This window comes from Lissotriton vulgaris, chromosome 2_1 (assembly GCF_964263255.1).
Source record: "Lissotriton vulgaris chromosome 2_1, aLisVul1.2, whole genome shotgun sequence".
NCBI lineage: Eukaryota > Metazoa > Chordata > Amphibia > Caudata > Salamandridae > Lissotriton > Lissotriton vulgaris.
In genome coordinates, this window is record NC_141687.1 from 229,663,131 (window position 1) to 229,690,802 (window position 27,672).

A 27,672-nucleotide genomic window follows, 5' to 3' on the forward strand; every position below is an offset into this window, starting at 1 on the left:
ACCGATTCGGTAATTTTACCGATTTGTCAAGGGGGACAGGGTGTCACTTTGACACCCTGTAGCACCCCTGATTTTGGCTTGTGTGCAATGTGACACACATACATGCCCTTAGGGCATGTATGCGTGCCACATGGCACAGGTGTACATGCACAGATGTGTATGTACACAGAAATTCGTTATTTACCATGCCATTGTATTTCATGGTAAATAACGAATTTCTAAGGGCCTGTGGCACTGTTTCCAGTGCCACCTACATCCCAAAATTCCGATTCTGTACATTTACCGAATCGGTACTTTACCGATTCGGTAAAATTACCGATTCGGTAAATATACAGAATCGGTAATTTTCAGGCCCCCTACATCTGGAATTACGAATACCAGTCGGTAACGGCCGAAATCGGCCGTTACCGACAGGTATTTTCCCACCTACATATGGCCCTAAATTGTGTTGGGCTTAGGGCCGAGCATTCAGGGACTCCACATAGCAGGCAAAACAGGCTTGATGGGAAATTATCCAGCGACACATTTTGTTGTCTGTTGCCCAGAAAAGATTCAAGAAGCTCTAATGCAGTAGCCTCTATTTCCAAACTCCGCTTACGGTCAACCAGAATCTCATGGTTGACTGTTTCAAATGGCTCAGAGAGATCGAACAGGATCAAAGCCGATGTTCCTCCATTATCCAGCATTTCACGGATATCTTCCGTGGGTACTATCAGAGTGGATTCAGTACTCCGTTTTTTCCTAATCCCATGCTGTGTATCATCCAGAAGGGAATTTTCCTTTATATATTCTGAGAGTTGTTTGTTCATTACTTTTTCTGCCAATTTGGCGGCGAAGGAGAGTTTTGATATGGGGCGATAGGTATTCGGATCCAATACATTCACGTTTTCCTTCTTTAGCCGGGGCTGAACAGAGGCACGTGTTCCATTGTGTGGGGAAAATTCCCTCACTGAACATTTTGTTAGAAATGTATCCCAGGTTTTGTGCCGCATGTACAGGGATCAGGTGCATTACTTTTGGCGGGCAGGGGTCTTGCGGGGCACCAGATTTAATTGATGGGATTAGGTTTCTAAATTGTTCTTCCGATGTGGCCCTAAAGAAAAATAATCTGGCTTGCAATGATATAGAAGTTATGGGTTGCCCACACAGTTGGATAGCAGTCCTGCCTATATTGAAATTGTTAAAAACGTTTGTGACCTTTTCTTTAAAAAAGTTGAGCAAAACGTCACAGAAATTTTGATTACTTACTACAGTGTCTGGGCTTACTTGAAAAAAAGTTTGTTTGCATCATGAGCTAATTTTATCTGCTCAGAATAATGAGAGGTTTTTGCAGTTATAATACTTTTTTTATGTTCTGCTAAGTTGTTTTTGTAGATGATTCTCTCCTTATCCTTATATTTTCTTCTCCATTTCTGTTCTTGCCTACAGTTGTCTTGCCCAGATGTCCAGAGAATTTCGTTATACCAGGGCTTGGAAGCTTTTCTTTTAGCTATGGCTCTTTGTTTAACTAGAGCTACAATGTCTAATGCTGAGTTTAACCATAGCAAGACGTTGTCAGCTGGTTGCAAGGGTACCGAAGTAAGGATATCTTTCAGTTCCACCGGCTGTATATTTTGCAAGGTTCTACTGGGTGTTTGTTGGACTGTATCTCTATGTGTGGTGACATTCTCCATCATTATCTGCCAGTTAACTACCAATGATCTGACCGGGTGAGAGGAAGCGATGGAAGTAGATTAATGTTTGAGTGGTTTTAAAAATTCCCATCAAGCATATGTCCAGCCTTATGCATTGGACCTTTAGAAAATAGAGACAGCCCTAGAGCAGTCATTGCATCAATCAGTTTTGAGGAGTCTGGGTTAGTTTCATTTTCCAAATGGAATTTGAAATACTGCATTCCCTTAAACTGTTGCAAATCTAGCAATTGAATTGTGAATGCTGTGGCCTCAAAACCAGAGGTAACTAATGGCACAAAGCTAGTTTTAAGATGAGAATGAAAGTAGACAGCTAGGCCCTCCCCCTTTTTTTGCCTGTCTAACCAATAAATGGTGTTTCCTAATGGAGTGGCTGCGACAATTTCTAGGCCCGAGCCACAGTCTGCCCATGTTTCAGTTTCAAAAGGAATATCTACTTGAAGGGCTTGGACCATGTCTGAGAACTCCAAATGGTGCTTAGTACGTGGTGACCTGGTGTTTAGTAACATACACTTCTCCCTTCAACCCCTAAATGATGGCGCAATATAGCTTGACGCCGCACAGGACCATATCTGTCTCCAACTATAGCTAAAATATATGTGATAAACAATTGTTTCCATTCTTTCCATGGAACTGGTAGATTACCAGGAGTAGCAAGAAAAGTTGGAGGTGATGCCATAGCTTGATCACCCATCCTTAACAAATTTTACCTGGAAAGAGAATATGAAATAAACAGCTAAAATAATTAATTAAAATAACAAGGTAAAATATTAACTGAAAAATAATAATCTACCACAACAACACAACAATCTAAATCAAAATTATTTAGCTGGGTAAATTCTCCATTTGGTGGTTAGAAGTCATGAGGAACCGAGTTGTACATATTAATACATTCACTCTCTAGTGTTCAAGGAAATCACTTCAGTGTCCTTCTTCTATGTTACTGCCAAAAGAAACAACAGAGAAAGGACACACCTACAAATAAATCCATGTGAGGCGATGTGAGCCAAGGTGGTGGTTAGCTGTAAAATAAGGTAGGTCCTAATTTACACCTTTTTTTCATATGAGTAGCGAAGGAACTCTAATTTTTCGCCCAGTAACACGCATATAGTCTAGCGCTTTCTCTCATGTCAAATAGTAATGGGCGCCGTCGCAGCCTTCACCTGCGAAGGCACTTGATTTATGTGCCTGGTAACACACGCATTCAATCTCACGCTTTCCCCTGTGACAAATATTAATAGGTGTTGATGCAACCTTCACGCTCCTCTATAACATACAACAATACTTTTGCTGGACTCCCACTGAAGCACATTCGCGTGCCAGTTGTGCATTTTTCCTTCGCAATGACTCGTGCTTCCTTGCCTTCCTCGCGCCGATACATGGTTGCTTTTCATGTCTCTCTGTAATGATGAAATAAGAAGCAGAAGGCATGAGTACTTCTTGTCCAGTATTTATTAGCCACAGCCTCAGCAGTCCACAGGCAACTGCCACACCTGGAATTCTGTACAACCAATACCCATAGAAAAATTCTTCATTCCAGAGATGCGATACTGGAATGCAGGGGAAATTAGATCACAACAATATCTCCCTTTCTACACCAGAAACAAATTAAGAAACATCTAGCAATGAAACTTGTAAAACGTATGAAGAAAAGCACAGAAAATGAACAGCACAAAAATATGAAGGAAAAGAAATAGAAAATAAAATAGTAGGACTAATCACTTCTTGTGTATTATTGGAAAAGGGAAGAACATTGCGAGACCCGCAAGGTTAATTAACAGGAAAGATCAATCTTCTCATTCACTAAAGACACACCACTATTTTCTCCACGAGTAAGCTCCTTACAAGCCTTCCGTGAAACTTCGATACCTTTGACCACATCGATTGTTACTAACAGAGTGGGATTTCTCATAGTGAGAAGTCTTTCTTGGACTTTTTTGTCCCAACAACGTACTACTATCTGGTCAAGAATAAGCTGATCTGCAAAATTCTCAAACTCACACTCCGCAGCCAGCATAGGTAAAACCGCCACATACGTGTCAATCGACTCATCTTGTAACTGCTCTCTAGTAAAGAACTTGTGTCTGTTAACAATCAAACTTGGTTGAACGTCAACCTGTTTTTCTTATTTTTTAACAGCCAATTCATATTCATCTACCTCTTCTCCATCCTGCTGGACTGGATATGGCGGGAGATGTTCATAAATGGATTGCCCCTCAAACCCCAGATTATGTTCTCAGAAAAACCACTTGTGTTGTGGGCGATACCTATTACCTCCAATCACTCCCATGTACTGGGTGAAAGCCCTGTACCAATTTCTTCATGAGACAGGGGGATCACCAGGTGTCTGAAGAAATCGAGGAGGAGCATTGGCATTCTGCATATTAGCCATGACCAATAGAAATGTAATCACATGCTGAACAGAGAATCAATTACAGAAATTCGTAATGACCATTTAAAATAAAGAAGAAACAATCTGCTGTCACAGATGAATTGGGAAATAATAAAAATCTTCCAGTAAATGACTCTCCAGGTTGCGTGTTTGCATCACGAGTGCGCAGCCTAGATGTGTGTGCAGATCACGGACGTGCAAACCTGTTGGATCTTTGAAAACAGCTACCTTAACTGCGTGTTAAGGTAGCTCAGTCCTCAGTCATTGCCCCTATCTGTGTGCGTAGAAATTCAGTGGGGTCATTTGGCAAGACCCGATAGTTCCTCTTATCTGATAAGAGTCTTTTGCACTCTTGGTCAAAACTGAAACTCATTTCAAACCGACGGCGAGGAACTTTCTACTACGCTTTGACAGTTTCCACCCACGTCATTTGAGAGAGAACCTACCATACGGACAGTTCCTCCGCCTACGCCGCAACTGTACCGACGTAGCAAGGTACAAGTCCCAAGCCCAGGATCTAAGCGTGAAACTGAAACAGAAACAATACCCCGAGAAGGTAATACAGAAGGCTATGAAAAGGGCTCGTAATAACAACCGAGAGTCACTCCTGGAAGACAAAGTTCCAAAAGACGACACTCTGAACAGACCAGTATGTGTCACCACATACAGTACTCTTTCCAACCAGGTAACAAAATTGGTGAACAAACACTGGCGCATACTCACTAGTGGTACGTTGAACTTGGAAAAACCTCTCTTTGCCCACAGAAGAGGAAGGAACCTCAAAGACATTCTTGTGCACACAAGACCACAGAAAACAGTTACCAGACCGCAGCTACGTGGAGTGCAAGGACATCACCCATGCGGGAATTGCAATAGTTGCCACTTGACTAAAAAAAGCAACACTTTAACCTTCAAAAATGGCACAAGATGGGAGCAACGAGCGTTCACTAATTGCAATAGCAAGAATGTCGTTTATCTAATCACCTGCCCTTGTAACTTGGAATATGTGGGTATGACCAGCAGGGCAGTTAAAACCAGAATAAACGACATAAAAGTAATGTGAGATGTAAAAAATCAACCACAAAAATGGCAGCGCATTTTTTGGAGGCACAACATTGTGTCAATGAACTGCACTGGACTGTAATTGAACAGCTCCCAACTGATGTGGGACTATTTGAGAAGGGACAGAGGTGGGTCTTCCGTTTGGGTACCGACACCAACGGACTCAATGACTCTATCCCATGGGGCCAACTACGTTGACTTATGGATCCATAAGTTCCACAAAAATTCCAGTTCATACCCCCCTAGTTATCAACTATAGTTGGGGCTTGATCAAGGAGCATGTATGCAAAGGATGGATATATATAGGGGTTGTCATTCTATGCCAGCATATCTGATTGACCTGTAAACTTTATTTTCCATGTGCCATTTATAATCTAGTGAACCTGCTCATGCTAAATAGGTTCACTAACCCATACTAACAGGTGTTGCTAAGTTGAGTGCATGATAAAACCATGGCCCATACCAGAACATCAGCTTCGTTGAGCAAACGAGCAGGGCCCCAGCACTAACAATTGAAAGAATTTTTTTCAGCGCGATATGCAGCGAGCGCGTTTAAATCTAACAACGCTACTCTATTAATTCCAGGAATGCCCACAGCGCGAGCGAGCCTGACTAAAACAGAGCCACACGCTACCTCTCGGCGTATGCGTGCTGTTCGACGACACGCCCTCTCTGCACGGAGAGGCAGGGTTGCCGCTACTCCCGCGCACATGCGCGTTTCACTAGCAACAACGCCCATCTCTTCCTCGCACAACCAAAGAATCAATTGGGGTTTCTCTCCTTCTATGGGCAATATCCGATTCTAATCAGGCTACAATTAAGGGCACTTTGGTTACTATATAAGGTACGAACCTCCGAACACACGGCATATCGTCGGAGCCGCGTTGAGGGGATGACAGTCCATCGAAGCATGCTGTAACCGTGAGTTTGTGATGCAGGGAACCTACCCTATTTTCTCCACGAGGAACAACTACGAATCCTTACTCTAGTTTCCTATGTCCTCTAGGTAGCCGCATTGAGCCGGAAGACTACCCCCAATACCACGCAGGGCTCATGAGGCCATCCTGCCTTAATAAATAAGTAAGCACTGAACAAACCAATCTCTCTCCTATAACACATCAACTTAGGAGAAGCTTATGACTTACCATTTGTAAATGTGTGTGTATTAGTCTACATGTGTGTCCTTGTCTTTTTTCTTACAGGGTTCCTGACCACACTAGGTTACAGATTGCCCTTTTTTCTGAACAGACATTTTCTGTTGATAATCTTTATCCTAATGTGATGTCTTGATTTATTATGCACTTTATCTTCACAGGTCTTGTTCTATTATCGCCAATTGGGCGCAACAGACCACTGGATCATAAAAACATAATTAGGAACATTACACCAAATTTTTTGTAGATTTTTGTAATTAACACTTTAACATCTACAACGCATGTGAGTAAGGTGAGGAGGTTTGTGCACTCCCTCGTCCTGATGAAGGAGTTTCCACACTCCGAAACATGTCATGTCGACGCACTTTCTGAGGTTGATGTACATTAAAATACAGTAACAACCTCACCCTGCACCCTTTTAACAATACCAGCCGAGGGCTTAATAAATTGAACTTTTACCCTACGAGCCGGGTATTTTTTAACTTTCACCTCTCACCACTTTACTACTCACACAATAAAAAAAAAACACACTCACCAACACATAGTTCACTTCAAGTGCTCCTACGTAGTCGTAAGTCGCAGCACGCCGCATCCCGTATAGGGGTGCGAAGACCCCGATGATGAAGCGATGATGAGGATTCTACTTTGTTTATGTACTCAAGAAAGGAACCATTTGTCCAAAGATTTGGGGGACAAAGAGAAAGAGGCCTTTTATCAGAAAGGCAAGGAAAGGATGACCTCTAGGGAGGCGTTTGGAAAGGCTATTAAGGCCAAAAAAGGGAGTCACAGAGCGATTGCCTGTGATGAGTCCTCCACTAGTGGGGACATTGTAATTTCTTGCTCCTCAGAGTTTGACTCATCGGATGGTGAGGGGGTAGAGCCAAAAAGAGTAAAGAAGGAGAGAAGTAATAGAGACAGGGAGGAGCAAGTCAAGGATCCAATGGGTGACTTGATGTTTGATCCCAGTTCTATACAGCATCCATCATCCCAGTAGTGAGTTCCGCTTAAACATGTTGCGGAATATGTTGAATTCTGGATCAGGAGGGAAATTCCTAAGGAGGTTCGTACCAGGTTGCGATCTGAATGTCCTAGACCTTCTTGGGGCAATAAGGTGGCATGCACTCCTGAGCTAGATGCGAAGATGCTAAGTTTTCTGAATATAATAGGGAGAGACCCGAGGAGGGGTCTCGACAAAGGTTAGAAAGGTTGTCAGGATCGTCTTTTAGATGTGTTTGGGCCACCGACCAAAATCTTTGATTTGTATGAGGTAGCGTACCTCTAGGAAGGGTCTGTTGATGTGGTCGAATTAAGGCAGTCGGTGCAAAGGGCTGTATGTTTGCTAGGGAATGCAAACACATCAATCTACAATGAAAGGAGGAAGAGCCTCTTGATGAAAATCGATCCGAAGCTGGCAGAACTGTCGGCTAAGAGTCAGGAACGGAAGCTAGTGGGTTTCTGTTTGGGGAAGAATTTGTAAAATAAATAGCATTTTATGCTGGTGCTTTCAATTTGATTCAGAAAGTACAAAAAGACATCAAAAATGTTTTTGGAACGGCCAGGTGGATGCGTGGCCGATTCCCCGTCCGAGGCTTTGGTATTACGCGAAGCTCTTTCTCGCGTGGATATAGGCCCGGTGGTTTCCAGTCCTCAGGGGGATACACTCCCAGTTTCTACCCTCAATGACCACGAGGAAAAGGGCGCTTCGTAGGAGACAGGAGACCTAGACAAGGTATGTTTTCTGAAAGACCTTTCTTCTACTCCAGTAAGATTGGGCGGCAGACTCGCCCAGTTCTTAGACAGGTGGGAACGGATAACTTTCGTTTCCGTGGGTTTTACAGACGGTAAGTGGTTACAGAATACATTTTGTGAGTACTCCAGTTCAGTGGAGGAGACTGAATCCGCAGAGGTTCTCGAGGGACGAAGAAGAGTTGGTAAAAAAGGAGGTCCTCGAGTTAATAGACAAGGGTGCAGTAGAAAGGGCGGAGGATTCCTATGCAGGATTTGTAAGCAATATTTTTCAAGTGGAGAGAAAAGAAAAGGGTATGAGACATGTAATAAATCTCAAGGAGTTAAATGAGTGGGTGGAGTACAACTACTTCAAAATGGAAGGAAGACATATGTTAAGGGATCTCCTAAGGAAAGGGGATTGATTAACTTGTTTAGGTCTAAAAGACGCTTATCTGAATATTCCTATGTGTCAGGATACGAGGGATCTTTTGAAGTTCCAATGGAAGGGTTCCATGTGGAGATTCAAAAGTCTCGCTTTTGGGCTGACCTCGGCTCTGTGTTGCTTTACAAAGGTGATGAGGCCTATTGTAGCTTGGTTACGTTCAAGGGGTGTGAGACTCGTAATCTATCTGGACGACATCCTCATTATATTTGAAAGCATGGAATTAGGCTTGGATCATACTACCCTAGCTGTTTGTATGATAGAAGATCTGGGGTTTGTGGTGAACAGGAAAAAGTCATGTTTGGTTCCAAGTCAGGAGACTGTGTTTTTGGGCTTTCAGATTTGGACATCGGATTATGTATTGAGGTTGCTGATGGAGAAGGTAAAAAAGATCAGGAGAGAGGTATGGAGGGCGTTAGAGAGTGAATGGTTAACCCTGAGACAGGTTACGAGGATTTTAGGCCTGCTGTCTGCATCAATTCAAGCTGTTTTCCCAGCTCCCCTGCATTATCGTGCTGTGCAGAGATTAAAGACCGCTTATTTAAACAGAGGCCTGAGGTATTCAGACAAAGTTCAGACAGATCTGGAGATAAGGGAAGAGTTGTTGTGGTGGCAGGAGAACATGGAGGCTTGGAATGGAAGGGCCATTTTCGGACAGACTGCAGACTTGGTAATAGAGTCAGATGCCAGCCTTCAGGGCTGGGGAGCAAGGTGTGGTCCAATATCGACAGGAGGGAAACGGACAAGTCAGGAAGTCAGGAAAGGAGGATGCACATCAATTGCCTAGAGTTACTAGCCGGGTTGTTGCAGTGAAGAATTTTGTGAAGGACAAGGTGAAGTGTTGTGTCCTTTTGAGAATGGACAACATATCGGCTGTAAGGTATGTAAACAAGCTGGGAGGTCCACGCTCAAAAGCCCTTGCAGATCTGGCAAAGGAATTTTGTCACTTTTGTCTAGGAAGGAATATAATGATTCATGCACAGTATCTTCCCGGTGTGAACAACTCGGTGGCAGATTGGAACTCAAGACAATTGAGAGATTTCAGCGAAGGTGTTCAGGGCATTAAATTCTGTTTGGGGTCCATTGGAGGTGGAACTGTTTGTGAACAGAGTGAGTACGCAGGTTCCGCAGTTCTTCAGTTGGAGGCTGGATCCTCAAGCGGAAGCAGTGGATGCATTCTTACAGCACTGAGGGGGATTTAAAGCCTATGCTTTCCCGTCTTTTGCTTTAATTCTGAGAGTGCTTCTGAAGGTGAGAAGAGAAGCATCAGGAATAGTTCTGATAACTCCTTTTTGGAGTTCTCAGGTTTGGTTTCCAGATGTAATGGAGATGTTGGTGAACGACCCTCTACTTCTACCGGACTTTCCAGAAGTGTTGGCGGATGCCTCAGGGAAAAGTCACAAATTAGTTCTTCAGGGACATTTAAGGCTGATGACATGGAGGATTTTGGGAGAATCTGGCAGGTGTCAGAAATATCTTTGGAGGCTTCGAAACTCATCAAGGAGTCAGGGTCCCCAGGGACTCCAAAGGCATATAGACTCGCCTGGGGGAGATGGTTTCGTTGGTGTTCTTCGAGGCGTTCGGATCCTGTATCGGCACCTCTGGTAGAGGTCTTAAATTTTCTAACGGAAATTTTCATGGAGGGGAGGTCTTATAGTACTGTGAATATTGGTAGATCAGAAATTTCCGCGGGACATGAGTTGATAGAGAGTTTACCGGTTGGCCAACATGATGTTGTTAAGAGACTTTTAAGAAGCATCAGAATCAAAGTCCCTCCGGGTCCAAGGTATTCTTCTCTGTGGGATGTAGATATCGTCCTCAAGGAACTTTTAGGTTGGCCTGAGAATGAATTTTTGGATTTGAAGCGTATTTCTTTGAAATTGGTTATGTTATTGTGTCTGGTATCATTTAGGAGGGTCTCTGACGGTAGGGCTCTGGATATTTCTGATCTGAGTTTTGTTCCAGAAGGGGTGTGCTTTTGTATCACTAAAAGAACAAAAACAATGTCTAAGACTATTTTCTATCCTAATCTTGATGAATGCAGGAAGTTATGTGTGATGAGATGCATTTGTGAGTATGAGAGAAAGACGGAGAGTGTTAGGAGCAGTTTAGACTCCCAACTGTTAATTTCATATAAGCATCCTCATAGGGCTGTTTCTTCCCCTTCCTTGTCTAGGTGGGTTAGGGAAGTCATGGGTCTGGCAGGAATTGATTTGGGGAAATATGGGGCACATTCCTCCAGGGCTGCTATGGCCTCTGCGGGACTTCTGCTCGGTGGAGCGCTAAATTGGGTTTTGGCTGCTGCTGATTGGTCTTCTGATTCAGTTTTTAAAAAGTTCTATTTTAAACCTGTGGAATCTCCAGTAAGGAATAATATGGCAAGGCTTTAAACATGCATAATATTGGCCTCTGTGCCTTGCCAAAAAATTCAGATTTTCCACAGCTAGGTGGGTAGAAAATCATGATTTTATTAAAGACATGGAGGCTGATATTATTCCTCCCTGTTTTTTACCCGCCCTTAATTTGTTTATATCGTTTCTTTCAGAAGGTGAGATTAAGAAGTGACCTGAGGGAGTTTTGCTCTTTGTGGATTTCGAACATGGATTTGTTTGTTAGTTACTTAAGTTCGTGTTTTTTGCTGTTTGGACTGTTCACATCAACAAAGAAGGAAGATGATGTGAAGTACATGTTGTACCTTATTCTATAAGTTCACATTGTTCACCTGGTGTGTTTCTTTAGTTTCCATTGTGGAAGCATTGCCTGTATTCCGTGGCACACACCTTTGAGGAATGTTTTCCTTCAAAGGTGCATCACTCGTGGTACATGCTTCTCTGTACCATCCAACTGATGAATATGGCATTCAGCAGTTGGACGGCTCAGCATACAGTCGTGCTCCAGTGTTTATGCTGTTATCTCAAGAAGAATAAACTACATTCTTTATTTGAACCCTTTGTTTCTTCACTGCTTTACTTCGGCTGTTTAACGAAGGATTACAACTTTACATTTGGCAACGAGGATGGGATAACAACATAAACACTGGAGCACGATCTCTTACAAAGAGATAAGGATACCTCACCTTTCAAACCTTTGTGGCATCCTCCCTGAAGTAACCGGAAGAAAACGGTAACCGGATGAGCTCAAGGTGAATTTTTTCATCTTTTCTTGAGTTTGAGAAGATTTCATTGGCCTCTATTGATGCACGTGATGCACTGACGTACAGGGCTACGTCATAGCAACAAGCTTGAGATCAGAGAATATGGAGAAGTGGTGCTGCGTGATCACCCTTACTAACGTGATCATGTCCCGGCGGCCATTTTAATTCACAATAACAAGCTGTTCCCATGACAAGATGGATGGAAGGAATTCACTGGTGCGGTTTTGAGACTCAATAGAAAGTTTTTAGAACAACCGAGTGTCATGTTAGAACGTTTCAATTGTATGAAGAGGAAACAGGAACAACATGAATCTGTGGAAGAATTTATATCTGCACTTAGAAACCTTGCTCCAGACTGCAACTTTGGATCATATTTAGATACTGTGCTCAGGGATCAGTTCGTCTATAAGTGCTATCATGAGAAAATTCAGAAAAGAATTTTAAGTTGCCGTGATCCGTCACTGTCAGAAGTAATAGACATGGCAAAGAGTATAGAAAGGTCTATTATTTCATCAAGATTCATTTCTGAAGAGAACACTTCATCTTTACAGCATTAGATAAATGTTTATTCCAGGAACAAAGTCACTAAACCTTTTAAAAAAAAGGCTAATATATTTTGCTACAGATGTGGGTCTAAAACGCACCTTGGAAATAGCCCAGTTTGTCTTGCACTGGGCAAAGGGTGCACATAAAATTGGACACTTCCACACTGTTTGTAGAAATAAAAGAGCGATTCAAGTCAGCACAATATCCTCTTTAGAAAATGATGAAATTGATGTTTCATGCATTGAATCCTCTTTAGAAAATATTAATATTAATACTGTTGATGTTAATACTGTTGATACTTCTTCAAATGCTTTACAAAAGAAAAAAATACTTTCTATTGACTTGGTTGAAACATCGCCTAATGTTAGTCGTGTAAAAGATCCTACTTGTGAAATCCTTGTTGATCATCTTCTCTTAGACATGATGGCAGATTCTGGGGCACCTTTGACTATCATATCTGATGTTTTCTTCAATACTCACTGGTCCTCATATGTACATTTACAACCCTTAGACATCATTCCCAAAGCATATGGTAGTAAGGAAATGGACATGTTAGGCTATTTTTTAACTAAAATTACATGCTTGGGTAGATGTGTATTTACAAAAGTTTATGTAGCCATTGTTGGGAAATGTATAGTTGGTTGGCAGGACCTTGCTAAGATGGGACTCAAATTAGTTCCGGGTTCGGATTCTCCTGTCCAAATAAATGATGTTTCCATCTCTACTGTACATAACATTGAGAAAACGGTGATTCATGATATCATTTCTGAATTTCCAAAAGTCTTTAATGACTCTGTGGGGATAATCAGAAATTTTGAACACCTTATTAGGCTCAAACCCAATGCTATTCCAGTCATTCATAAGCTAAGAAATATTCCTCTTAATGTTAGAGACGATTTAAAAAAGATTTTGGAAAAAATGGTGTCCGAAGTCATTATTGAGTCAACGGATTCCTCACTTTGGGTCAGTCCGATTGTAGTTGTTAAAAAGAAAGACTCCAGTATTCGCCCATGTGCGGATCTTCGAATATATTAATTGACTGTCACCCTTTACCGAAAATCAAGGACCTGCTTACTGGCATCTCTGAGTCAAGATTTTGTACACTTCTTGACCTCAGAAGTGCCTATCATCATATCCCACTTACTAAGTGTTCGTCAGAATTTACCACATTAATTACTCCTTTTGGAGCATTCAAATATTTAAGGCTCCCCTTCAGGTTGGAATCTGCGGAGAGTGTCTTCCAGACATTTATGGACACCAGTTTACATGATATTGAATGCGTCCAGGCATACCAGGACGATGTATTAATACATTCTAAAACCCAAAATGAGCATTTCTAAACTCTAAGGAAAGTCTTATCACATTTTAGGGATGTTGGAATAACTTTAAGTGAAAAGAAATGTAAATTTTGTATAAAGGAATTAGATTATCTTGGGCATTCAATTTCTGCTGAAGGAATTAAACCCTAGCATTCACTTACTCAAGCTATTTCAAATGTTCCCATTCCTTAAGATAAAGATTCCTTGACATCTTTTTTAGGTCTGACGGAATACTATTCTAGACTTATTCAAAATTATTCTCAACTTGTGCAACCTCTTTGAGTTCTTCTTAAAAAGGATGTGAAGTTTTTATGGTCTCAAAATTCTGATTTAGCTTTCAATCTGGTAAAAAAGGTTATTGTGGAAGCACCAGCTTTATATTCTTTCCCTCCAGGATTGAAATGTAACATTTCTGTTGACGCCAGCCAGAAGGGTTTGGGAGATGTGCTTTGCCAATGGAATGGTGCTAAAGAGTACACCATTGGCTTTGCATCAAGATCTCTCAGTGGTGCGGAATCCAATTATAGCACCATTGAGAGGGAAGCTCTTGCCTGTTCTTGGGCTGTAGAAAAAATTAAAACTTACATTTGGGGCTCTCACTTTACACTTTTAAGTGATCATAAACCCCTGCTACACCTTCTCAATGGGAATGGTACAGGGAAGGCGTCTGTTAGATTGGTAAGAATCCTCTCTAGACTTCACGAATACACCTTCACCATACAACACATTTCAGGAGGTAGTAACTTAAGGGCTCATGCTCTTTCAAGGTTGCCCCTAGAAAATGATAATGATAAAAATGTTAATGATATAGAATGTGTTGTAGCTTCTATAGAGGAGTTGGCTCTTTCACCTTTTTCCATTTCAGAATCTGATTGGATCAAAAGTTATTCTGATGATGCAGTTTTGATGGCTGTTAAAAACATAATTATTTCAGGTTGGCCAAAGGTGCGTTCTCTTCCTGCATCCCTGAAATTGTATGCACAAATTTCTGAGGAACTTTCAATCATAAATGATGTAATTTTCAGAGGTGACCAGTGTGTTCCCCCTTTGAATTTATGGAAACAACTGGTTCAAGCAGCTCATCAAGGTCACTTGCGAGTTGGAGGCACGTTGAGAAAATTGAAAGAACACTTTTGGTTGCCAGCCCTTGAAAAAGATGTTACACAGTTGATAAATTCTTGTGACACTTGTTTAGTGTCAGATAAACACTGGAAGACTTCTCATCTACCCTTACATAGTGTTCCTTTTCCAGAAGAAGCTTCGGACCAACTGGCCATTGATTTTGCCGGACCGTTTGAAATTTTACCTCATGATAAACGCTATATCATATCACTCATTGATTACTACTCAAAATGGGTTGAGTTTGGATTCTGTGAAAGTCCAAATTCATCCTCAGTTGTTAGTTTTTTAGAAAAAGTTTTTCTTTCTGAGAGTTCTCCTAAGGAGATTGTAAGCGACAATGCATCTCATTTTTGCTCTTCAATTGTACAAGAATTTCCGAAGTTACATGATGTTAAACATCTCAGAGTGGCACTTTATTCACCTTCATCTAATGGTTTAGTTGAAAGGATGATTAGGTTCCTCAAAGAAGGTATATAAACTGCTATTTCTTGTAACCTAGATGTTGAGAATTTTCTTTGAAAAAAAGTATGGTCATATTTGGTTACCCTTCATTCCACAGCAGGTATCTCTCCTTTCAGATTGTTAAAAAAAGGAATCCTAATGGGAACATATGCCCATCTTGGATTAAGGACTTATCTACCAACAGTAAGTCATGTCTAGCTTGTAATGATAAAGACATAGTTAAAAAAAATGTGTCAAATCAACATAAGGTTCAAAAAAGGAACTTTGATTCTAAAGTCATTCCTTCCTTACAAACCTTTAGGGTTGGTGATTGGGTCATGAATAAAACTCATGACAGAGTCAAAAAAGGTATGTCTAAATTTTCTCTTCCCACTCAAGTTCTCCAAATTTCCAAGGGTTCTCTCTTTCTTGATAAAAAGGGGTGGTGGATCAAGCGAGTAATTGTCAACCTTACTTCTGAACAGGCCAACAAGGTGTTTAAAACTAAACACATTGATGACAGTTCTTCTTGTTCTTATTTTCCCTTGGGATCCTCTTCTGTTGATGTTTTTCAACCTGTGTCACAAGACACACACACTCCAAATGATTCATATTTAAGTTGTTTTGATCATAATGTTGATTCCTTTGCGGTCACCAGCCCCTCAACTTCCTCTCTCACAACTTCAACCAGAGTACACAGGAATTGTTCTATTCCTTCACGATTTAAGGATTACTATTTGTCCTAATTTACTTTTGTGTTATATTTGTTTTCTTTCGTTTTATTTGTCTGTAAAAAAGAGAGATGATGTTAAGTACATGTTATACCTTATTCTATAAGTTCACATTGTTCACCAGGTGTGTTTCTTTAGTTTCCATTGTAGAAGCATTGCCTGTATTCCATGGCGCGCACCTTTGAGGAATGTTTTCCTTCAAAGGTGCATCACTCGTGGTACATGCTTCTCTGTACCATCCAACTGATGTATCTGGCATTCAGCAGTTGGACGGCGCAGCATACAGTCGTGCTCCAGTGTTTATGCTGTTATCTCAAGAAGAGTAAACTACATTCTCTATTTGAACCCTTCGTTTCTTCACTGCTTTACTTCGGCTGTTTAACAAAGGATTACAACTTTAAATTTGGCGACGAGGATGGTATAACAGCATAAACACTGGAGCACGACCTCTTACAAAGAGATAAGGATACCTCACCTTTCAAACCTTCGTGGCATCATCCCTGAAGTAACCTGAAGAAAACGGTAACTGGATGAGCTCAAGGTGAATTTATTTATCTTTTCTTGACTTTGAAAAGATTTCATTAGCCTCTATTGATGCACGTGATGCAATGACGTACAGGGCTACGTCATAGCAACGAGCTTGAGAGCGGAGAAGACGGAGAAGTGGTGCCGCATCATCACGCTTAGTAACGTGATCACGTCCCGGCGGCCATTTTAAGTCACAATAACAAGCCTTTTCCAGGACAACGGCCCTATGAACTACATTCTTTATTTGAACCCTTCGTTTCTTCACTGCTTTACTTCGGCTGTTTAACGAAGGATTATAACTTTACAGATGGCTGCCTCACAGGGGATTAAATAGTATTTAGAACTTTGGTTCTCTCTTATTCCAAGTTCTAACTTTATGATGTAGTTGCTGCTGTGAGTTTGCAATTAAAGGCGACATGCATAATATCAACCTTAGTGTCTTTAATAAAATCATGATTTTCTACCCACCTAGCTGTGGAAAATCTGAATTTTGCAGGCCTTCCTTTACTTTCAGTTTCGATTAGACTCTATTTTTCCGTTCCTATGTTGCAGATGGTTCCTTGTTTGTAGTCTGCAGTGGCCTCTTTTTAGGCATCACACGGGATAAATTGTTCAAAGTTGGTAATGAGCTCTGAAGCAGCTCTTGCTGGGATATGCAGCCTAAACTCTGTAGTGAAGCACCCTCCTTCATTAAAAATGCATGTATTCATATTTTACCAAATCTCCTTTTGATTTTCTTATCTTAAATTTGCCTTGGTAGCGAGCAGAACTTATCCGCACAGTGTAGCTATCCTTCTCAAGATCTGGACGCAGTAAGCCAGGACTCTACTTGAGCTTACCAGCAAAAACCATAAGGAATTACCAAAACATTGTAAATGGTAAACACAAGTTTTTCTGCCTGTGGTGAAAATGGCCTGCCAAACGTAATTAAGCTGCTAACTCTGTCCACACTGATATGGGTTCTGTTTGTATCTTTCTTCTGTGAAAATTAGTGCAGTACCGTGAAATGTTACAATTAGTATCCCTGGCTCTGATTCTGTGAATTTGTGAAGTGTTTGGCTGTGTTTCTGTATTGTTGGATTTTCATAACATTTGTAATTAGAGACACAGAAGACTAGGTAGTGGTGGCCTGAAGAGCAGTTTATATATTCCTCGGATTTTCTAGCATCCAGGCACAACAGTGACGATTTTTGCATATGCTAATACGATTTTCTGGGTTGGACTTTCCTAAAGTACAATCGCAGTATCTTTTAGTTTTCTTTCACTTGAATAGCCTGAGTTTGTTTCTTCAGAAAAGAGCAAGTGGCCTCCAAGGTCCCATTCCTATCAAAGTTAGTCAAATAAAACTCTTGTCTTGACTCATTTAATGTCCTAATCCAAACATTACAAGAATGGCAGCCCTCTAATCATGTTTTCATTATGTACACAAAGGGGTCGATTCCGATTCCGGAAAAAAAACGTCCATACGAATTGTACCCGTCCGTCCGAGTCGCATAGTAGGATCTGTATTCTGTGAATCTGTCCGAATCGTCGCGATCCGTACGTATTGCAAGGCTGAAACCGTGAACCGTATGACTCGTACACATGCCGTACGACTCGTACAAATGCCGTATGACCCGACGAGTACGATCCGGACCGGGGTATGAGTACGCGATTCGTACGGTCCACGTCAGGTAAGGGCGAGTCGTACAGAAAAGCACACAAACACATACACACCATGAGCCGTACCCCATGTACGATGGGTGTACGAGCCGTACCCCATGTACGATGGGTGTACGAGCCGTACCCCATGAACGATGGGTGTACGAGCCGTACCCCATATACGATGGGTGTACGAGCTGTACCCCATGTACGATGGGTACACCCATCGTACATGGGGTACGGCTCATACACCCATCGTACATGGGGTACGGCTCGTAACACCCATCGTACATGGGGTACGGCTCAGACACCCCATGATCGCAGGGGTACAGTGCGTACCCCTGCGATCATGGGGGGTACGCACCGTACCCGGGGGGGGGGGGGCGTTCCGTACCTGTTTCAGCGCGAACTCTCCTTTTACTGCTGTTGTTAGCTCCTGTAGAAAAGGGGTCGTACGGTGCGTACCTGACATGTATCATACTTGCTGGGTCGTAAAACCAGCCGCGAACCGTACAGATGTCGCGTACAGCGGGTTCCGAGGGAGAATCGTACGGAGGTTAGAGTCGTACGGTCTCTGTACGACTCGTACGGAGTACGGCTCCTGGTACGAATTGTACTTCGTCGTACGTACGGGGGACGTTGCAGGGTACGATTTGTATGGGAAAAACGCTCTGAACGGCTATTCGGAGCGGTTTTTCCAGGATCGGATTCGGCCCTTAAATGTTTTGTCTTGGGTGCAACCATTTGCTGTCGTCTACTGAAATTAAATTAGGTCTGATAACAACCATCCATATTTTGTTAAAACCTTGGTACATTCTTTCACTCGTCGTGTTCCTATATACTTGTTGATTTCGCCATTGTTTAATTTTTATGTTCTACCAACACTTTCTCTCGTCTTGACATTTGTAATAAAACTTGCCAATGACATGAATAATTCTCTGCTGTAATGATGTGCAAGTTTATTCTGTTGCCCTGCTCTTGCTAGTTCTTGCAGATTCAGCATTCTCTGCACTCAACAGCAGGACTTGAAAGCTTCTCTAAATCATTTTCAGTATCAGTTTCAGTTTAGCCAAACACAGAGGTTGGTACAACGAGTAGTAATATGTCCAATGACATTTGGCACCTTTTTGAGCTAGTAAAACAGCTCAGAGGTTTAGTATGCCTGATACTGAGATCCAAGTGTGATGTTAGGATGTTGACCGTTTTACTACTTATATTGATTGCCCTATTTGCAATGATATATATTGTGTGTCCCAAATATGGAACAAACTGAGATCTGTGTGTAATCCGTAAGCCATGAAATGAAATCCCAGTGGGATGACTCAATCGTTTGTCATTTTGATTTTGATAAATTGAGTACTATTAAGTTTTTTGTTTTTTTTAAACTTTATTTTCAAGTTTTCCATTATAACAAAATACAGTTACATTTACTGTTTGGAAGACATTCTGAGGCATGATATTATGTGCAATTAGACAAGGTCTGACAGCATCCTTTTGTAGTACCTTTTGTTAAGTAACATGAACATAAACAGCATTCCTGTTATATCAATACAATAGCCGCACGTAACAGCTAGTCATTTTAGTCATTGGAATTGGGGTGATGGTCACAAACAAATACAACGCAAAAAAACACATTATACCTCTATTTAGGTATATTATTAATCAACATTCCTTAATACTTTATCCCACTTCGGTGCGTGACTCAGCAGTATTCTCTTCTGTCACGGCAGTTTTCAACAGGTAAGTCCTATACGGTCCCCATATGTCTTTCGGTGCATAACGTACCGGTATCAGTTCATTATAGGATTCAGACTGGGTAGAACAATAGGCTAAGTCAGTTTTCATGTCAGCAAGGTTGGTAATTAACCCTTCATCCATCTCATAGCTACTCTCCTTTTGGCCAGCATTAATCCAATAGCTGCTATCTTACGCACCCCTTTGGGAATTCGTTTGTCATGAGTATGTATTGCAGTTAAAGGTGTTTCTGGAATGACACATCCCAACATTGTGGTTAGCAGTGCTTAATTTGTAAAATATGAAGTGCAGGTGCTAAAATGTTTGGCGGAGGCCACACCTACTTTTCTCTGGCTCCACCCACTCCCTCCACTGGCTCCACCCACTTACTCTATTAGCTCCACCTACATCTTCAACTGGCACTGCTTTTAGGGACCTTACTCCTGCCGTCACATTTGGTAAGGTTGGCACTTTACACCTTCAGGCAATCTCAGGAATGGGCTGGCGAGGTGAGCTAGCCTCCCTCGAAATGGGGAAAATTAACTTACCCAGATAGGAAAAGCAGACCTGTGCCTTGGGTTAAGCAAGGCCTCAAGGGCACTTTTCAGGCAGAAAGTAGGCCAGGCCTGTGTTGTTTAATGGTAAAAAGAGTGAAACAACTGCAAGCTATCCCGATTCCCGAGCCTATCCCAGAGATGCTGTGCTGGTAGGGATTCTTTGTTGAGCCTCCTGCAACAGCTGTGTGTTGTAGCTACTACTAGGTAGAAAAATGTAAAAGGTGCCGAAAACGTTACAATCAACTGCATGTGGTATACTCCAGAACAGCAACACAAATGACAACGTCCCTTCAGTACATCCATCCACCCACATAATGCTTCACATGGATATAATACAAGATCAATTCAGCCACTAGATAGTTTAACGCACCAGTAAACAATAGTGTAGGGCACACCATCCTGCCAGTCGCCATCCAAAAATGAGTCCTATGTAAATTAAATGAAACATAACCAAATGCAATATCACCAGCTCACTTTTGTTCCAATCAACCAGAATCCCAGAACGAAAGGCTTCGAAACCAAACAAATGGTGGGAATGTGCTATACAAACGCATGTGATGTAACATTTATATGGCATACACCACAAAATAGTAGGCGTTGTTATCACCCAGGTTAATCATAGTCACGGTATTGAACACTGAAGGATCGAGGGCTAAGTTAACATTCCCAGATTTCAGACCAGTAGCCATACACGGAGCTGTGTAGCTGCCCTTCAACACCCTGAGCTATGTGATGTGACTATTATTATAACAGATAAAACATACAAGGAAATTTGGGGATCTCAAACTGGATCGAACGAACAATGTCATGCATCAAAATGTTCCATTCATCTTTTTATTAACATCAATGTTTTATCAGTGTTATAAATCGTAATTTTTAGCACTATATTCTTTACTTCGACGTGAAGGTTAAAGTCCTAGCGCCTTCCTGAGTGTGGCGTAATATATAAAATATTAGTCTAATGTGTCTATCATTGAGACTGCGCCAGTGAACCCATGAAATAATGAAAAATCAATGTGATTGGCCTAAACACGTACAAACAAGCAAAGCACATGTTTAAATAACTGCCTCTCACTCCCTTGGCAGGGCAGGGAGGCCATTGTGAGAGGTGGATCTCGTCAAAACCTTACCACACTTCCTAGATCAGCCTTTTAAAAGTTATTCACTCCCACAGCACTGCACAGGTGTTAGAAAGTACAGTTTTCTTACATTAATTCATGAAGAGGCTTAGAGGCCGTCAGTCACCGTGGTGTGCGAGCCCCAATTAATTTATAGGGAATGACTAGGGGAGGCCGTGCGCAGTTGCGCACCATTTGATTTAAATCATGAAAACTTTAAGAGGCTTGCTTGCAGCCGGCTCTGCTGAGTAAGGGGGCCCTTGGAGCGAGGGGGCTGGTGGGGGGGTAGTGGGGGGGGGGGGCTGTGTTACGCCCCTGGACTGCTGGCGGAAAGAAAACAAAGCTGATTAGATAATTGTCTTTTAATTACTGGCCCTGTGTCTACTACTTATCATGTTCTGGTAATTTAGCTGCGTCATAAAAACGGTGAGGCCTTCATTTCCTGAAATCCCTTTTCAGCGAGGATGGTGCTTCCAGCGTGTCTGTGATATATGTTCACAGTCACAAACCTTTCCTCCAGGAATCTCATATCTCGCGTGCAATAGTTAATTATAACAGACATTAACATTGATGGAATGGGTTAGACCTCAGCTAACCCTTTGTGTTCCGAGGGGGAAGTGAAACACTTACATAGACAGTAGTGTGTTTCACAGAATTGCTCCCAGCTGTGGCGTCTCAGAACTTTTTTCAAAGTGACTAACTCCAGGCTCTTTTACCTTTGAGGATATCTTCATCTCCTAAAACCAGACGGGGTGCAGGTCACTACGAGTCACTCGACGACGTCGTTGAATTCAGCCCGATCCGACAGATGACGACGTTGGGCGGGCAGCCAGCCCCTGCAGGCATCACCGGATCGATCAGCCAGTAGTACAGTCAGTACTGCTATCTGTGAAATCAATCTGCGCATGCTACCTTGCGCTGTGCGCACACTCGCACAGCCCCAGCCCTACCCCCTTCAGAAGAACCAAAACCCAGCCCGCCCAAATAAATCAGTGTGTGATTGTCCCGCGGCCCGCCCACCGGCAAGTTGCAACAGTCAACTCAACACTGCACTGTGACTGAACTAAGGGCCGCGGGCTGCGGCAACATATATATTAATTTATGAATCTTCTCTTGGGCTCAGGCAGCCTCACTGCCTCAGGGCATACTAAGCAGTTTGACTCACACTCGGAAGGCGTGAACACGCTGCGGCTGCACCGAGTACAGTAAAGCACATTTTAAAAGACATCAATGTGTGATGTGCGCAGCTGAGGGCGCTGAAGGGAATAGATGAAGGGGGAGGGGAGTTGAAGTGCCGAGAAGCTGAAAAGCATGTCGTTTGAGAAGGGCTCTGCCACCTGTGCCCTGACTGCGTGCCTCTTGATCTCCTCCTCCGGGCAAGGCACAGATCCGACGACCGACAACTTCCTTCCTGTTAACTGTTCCAGGACGTGAGGTGACCAGGTCACATGCATGCCCCCCACGGAGCCACAGCCATTAACGCAACGACCTGCTCAGGCCAGGTCCCGGCCCCTTCCGGGGTCTCGGTATTGGGCAGTGACTCCGTGACTCACAGGCGCGAATTTCAACGCAGGCGGCAAACCCCAGGGCACATTCAATTGCAACATTGTTGTAGCACTCAGTTCACCCAGTCCTGAGCAGGACCTTTAACTGTTTGTGAGCTGCCTGCTGGCAACTTAAGTCTGCGAGGAGCACAGCAGCTGCAGAGCCGGAGCACACACAGGTGTCAGAGGCTCCGGCGCGAGCGCTAGCATCTTGGCATAGCGCTTAGGCAGTTTCAACGCAGTCAGCAGAGTACAGTCACAGTACAGTACATTTTAAAAAAGAACAATGTGTGACACTTGCAGCAGATGCATAGACCCGGCCCTGATAATTAAGTGCCGGTGCTAAGCACCGGAAAGCACCGGCACAAATTAAGCACTGGTGGTTAGGACCCCAATCACCTCCCGCCAGAAGTGTCGTACACCTGTGCAGTCCCCTGCTAAATGCAGAAAGTGCGCTCCCGGGGCATTGCATCTCAGACCGTTGTCCGTATCTCGGAGTCCGTACCTGCTAAGTCTGGCCAGTGTATAATAGGTTCTATGAATATACTTAAAGTGTACTAATCTATGTCGGCCGTTGGATGAAATAGTTTTGATCTTATTAAAGCACCATGGCCATTGTGCCGTAGTCACTTGAATACTATTAAGTTACCTAATAATACAAACTCTTATTTACATAGCTGTGTGTAAGAGGTTGGCAGGGATGGTCAATAAAACAAAAGCGTGTTTTTTTTAATTCATTGATGCCTTGCTATGATCAAAAAGCAGTACACGTCTATTTACATTTTAATTGTTTTTTTATTTTGATATGTGAGCACTAGCAAAATGACCTAAACGGTGCTCTCTAAAGTTTTCTTTTATGGTTTCTTAACAGGGTGGGACTGTTGGCATCATTATTGATTGGGAGTGTGATCTGGACTGGGCTATAACATTTTGCAAACCATCCTATCGGTTCATTGGACTCGATGATCCTCAACTGCATGTGTCAAAGGGCTTCAACTTCAGGTGAGGGCATCTTTACGTTCTGAAATGTAATCTGGAACAAATGAGATGGTAGCACTAAGATTTCCACACAGAGAGGTAGCATAGGACGAGAAAGTCACACTATTTCCATTTGGGTTTGCATAGTGTGAACAATACCCAGGATCGGTAAGGACACACTTACACAGATATGTTAGTGAACTGTGACAACACGTGTAAAAATCTGCGTACATTCCAAACAGCAACAATGTCTGGGGCATACGATTGATCAGAACATAAATAAATAAAGTACAGTTTCATATAAAGATCTGGTTCTAGGGGTTCCGTGGACTAATGCATCCATTTCAGAATCTGCTTTTGACCACGTGGCCACAGGTTCGAATCCTAGTGGGTCCACTCAGCTTTGCAACCTTCCATTGTTGATCAAATGAGTATCATTGAGTTGGGTAACAATAAACATCTGTTATTTGCCAATAGTTTTAGGAGACCTCCAAGGGCTGAACAGTTGTTCGTTAGGTTAGATGTAATCAAATAGGCCCATTACTACTGTTACATCCAGGAAGAGGAACAGTGTCGCAGACAATGCTGCAGTGAGATGTGGAGAGTTAAGGGCATCATCATACAAAAAGAGCAGCATCACTTGGAAGAGCTACAGGCACACATTTATGTTATGGGGTGTAATATTTGTGTGACCAGTTCAATGGTATGGAAGGACCAAGCTGTTGTTTCTGACATGAAATGACAAAGCATGGCCTCATGGTCTCTGCCTGCAAAAGTTAATGTGTCTGCCAAAATAAATAAATACAGATATGATGTAGATTCGCAAACTGATTTGCACACACAGATGGTGTAAATTCGAGCAAAGATACACACCTGTGTGTTTAGCCATAGTCGACTAAGGTGTAGTCCTCACTCACAAAATGATGCATTGGACTCTGACCTCTGCAAGGTTCTCTTCTTCTGCACTAGGCTGGACTTAGCTCAGAAGACGCAGGCACACAGATGTCTAGCTTCCTAGATCCCTGTATGACAAGCTGATCCAGTAGAAAGCCAGGATACCGTCCTTTACTCATCATGTGTGTCACCAAAAGTGACAGGTGCCCCGCCCCCCCCTTGCTGTGTCCTTAAAAGTGACAGGTGCTACGCCCCTCGCTGTGTCCTTAAAAGTGACGGGTCCCAAACCCTTATGATGGATGTAGGTGACCATTTGACCCAAGGGGCGGTCTGCCGTAGGGCGGGCTGCTTTTGGAGACATCAGCGAACCAGAGCCCTATGACGACTGAATGCCCTTGTTGTGGCATAGAGGTGTACGCCCCCTATTAGAGGCTGTTTAGGATACACATAAGGCATCCTTAAGAGCCTTGTACAGCAAGCAGATGCCTGAATACGAAAAGGTGCCCACAGCAAAATGAAGAGATGCAGCCCGCTTGTGAAAATATCAGTGTTGGGTGGCCCCTAGGCCACTATCAATAGATATTAACGCAGCTTAATACCCCTGCTAATGGACGAGAATGCTCAACAAGAAACACCTAAGGATATGGGCTGTGACGTTACTGGTTTTGGCAATGGCCTTTATCAGCCTATGGAAGAACTCAGTCTCAAGGATTGCGTATGCCGGATGTCCCAGAATTAAGGGCGACAGCAGCGAAAGTAAGGGCTCTTGTAGTGGCAGTGTGATTGCTGGCCTCAGTTTCATGGACATGGAGGAAGATGAAGAATCACTAGTTTCACCTAACACAGCCAGCAGTGAAGACATGGGCTTTCAGGAGGATGCAGCGCCTGAGAAGGTCGTTGTGCAACAGCCGGGTACAAGCGTCAAAGATGATGGGGCATCACAGGACATTAACGACTCTCTCTGACGTCCCACGATTATCCATCTCTTGTAGCACCCCACTTGCGCTGGCTGTACAGCAAAAAAGGTAACTGTCCAAAGCCTATACGTGGATTAATACGAAATGTTTCTACAGATTTTTGAATAACTGCCTACTACGTGTATAACCATGTTTGATTTTTCTTCATATATTTCTTTAGAAATGGATGTCATTGTAATGCGTAACCTACATAACTGTTTGTAATTAACACTTTTATAACTTTTCAACCCATCTCACTTGTCTTTTAAAACATTTTAATGATGGTGTTTTTTGACAGCATAGAAATACAGAGTCTGTATGCATGTTTTAAAAAGGTCTTTATTTTAAACATACACGTGTTAAATGCCCTTACAATTTTGACAGACGCTATCTTCTGTTTCCACAGGTCTGACTGATGCCCTTGTATTTTCTTATACATATTTCACAACTAGACTGTCATTGTTAACGAGGTCACTCGAATATAGATTTAAGACATTTCTAAACGCCACACCCTCTGACATTTTACTGATAAAATAAATACAGTGTTCCCCCCATGTGATGGCTAATGAATCCTGGGGTATTCACCTGTTACAACGCATTTTTTACTCCGCACTACCACTACAACGCAGGCATTACAACGCATACCGTTACAACGCATTGCGCTGGGGGGCGCTCTAGGATAAGAGGTAAGTTTAATTTACTATCCAACACCTTCCCTAGGGTCCACGGGGACTGGAGTTAGAATAGTAAATTATACTTACCACTATCCAGCACCCCAAAGCGCTATGCGTTGTAGCGGTATGCGTTGTAAATACCGCGTTGTAATGGTACGCGGAGTAAAAGTATGCGTTGTAACGACATACATCCAATCCTGGACCCTTAGCTTGTCATACTCAACCCTAGCTGCTGCTTTTTTCATAAACTTTAATATGGGCTGTGTATAGATACTGTGTTTGGGGAACTCAGCTGTTCACAAACACTGTAACCGTGTCACTATCTATAAATACGGCCACCCAGTGTGTTCCACCCTTGTAATGAGGATCTGTGTTAAAGTCTAGGGTGTGTGGTCTTTCTGGCCCTATTTCGGCTGGGAGCCCATCGCTAAGGAAAACATCTAAAAAGTATTTTCTACCGTATTTATGCCTGCTTAAGAAGTCCCGTATCTGCACAGTGTCCATTTCACAAACGTTTTAAAGATAGTCAAACAAAATCTGTCTGGCGTGGTTGATCTGAATGATGCTGTCAAATACCGAGAATACGACCATGTTTACCATCGCAGGTAGCAGATTATTAAATCAGATTTCAGGTTTTAGATTGCCGTTTTTGACCAGGTGTAGTAATCACTGTCTTCCATGTCGGGAGTCAGGTCGAATGCGAACAGCGTGTATCCGGCCCTATAGCCTTCTCTTGTCACAGCTACCCCTCAGTCCTGTAGATGCTTCCCGGTTATCGAAACCAGCCCCTGGTATTCCCTGATGTACTTGGAGGTTAAAAAAACTGAGTGTGTATGGTTTTGCAGGAATCACAGTGCCCTCGTGGACCAGCACAGCGTAATTGATGTTGTAGTGCTTAAAATTGAAGGGATTTGAGGTGTAGACGCCGCTAAAAGCTGTATTGTCCACAAATACGATGATGATAAGCTTGGGGAGTTGTCCCATACATCAATTGCTGAGTTGATTGGGTAATGGGAGGGATGCTGAATACCTTCAGATCTACCCTTTCCACCGCACACTTGCCTTTTGATATTTGCAAAGCGTCGGCGTGAGCTAGTCTGACACTTGAGGACACATTCACCCTCTTTACAAACAGACTCTCTGACAGTATGTCCAGCTTGTACTGGTCCGCATCCCCACTGATGAGACAGAATGAGTCCTTGTTGCGCGTGAGCTTGATCTTAAGATCAATTCCATTGATGAGCAGTTTATCTTGGAAGAAGGGGT

General features: G+C 42.7%; 1 protein-coding gene across 2 annotated transcripts in view; it reads left to right on the forward strand.

Moving 5' to 3' along the window:
- The window catches only part of P2RX1 (purinergic receptor P2X 1), a 574,124-nt gene that overhangs the window by 457,870 nt on the left and 88,582 nt on the right, over positions 1-27,672 (forward strand). For both annotated transcript variants that reach the window (XM_086954809.1, XM_086954810.1), the window contains exon 8: positions 23,776-23,906. In XM_086954809.1, coding sequence (XP_086810935.1) covers positions 23,776-23,906 — 131 coding nt within the window. The remainder of the gene's footprint in view (positions 1-23,775; positions 23,907-27,672) is intronic.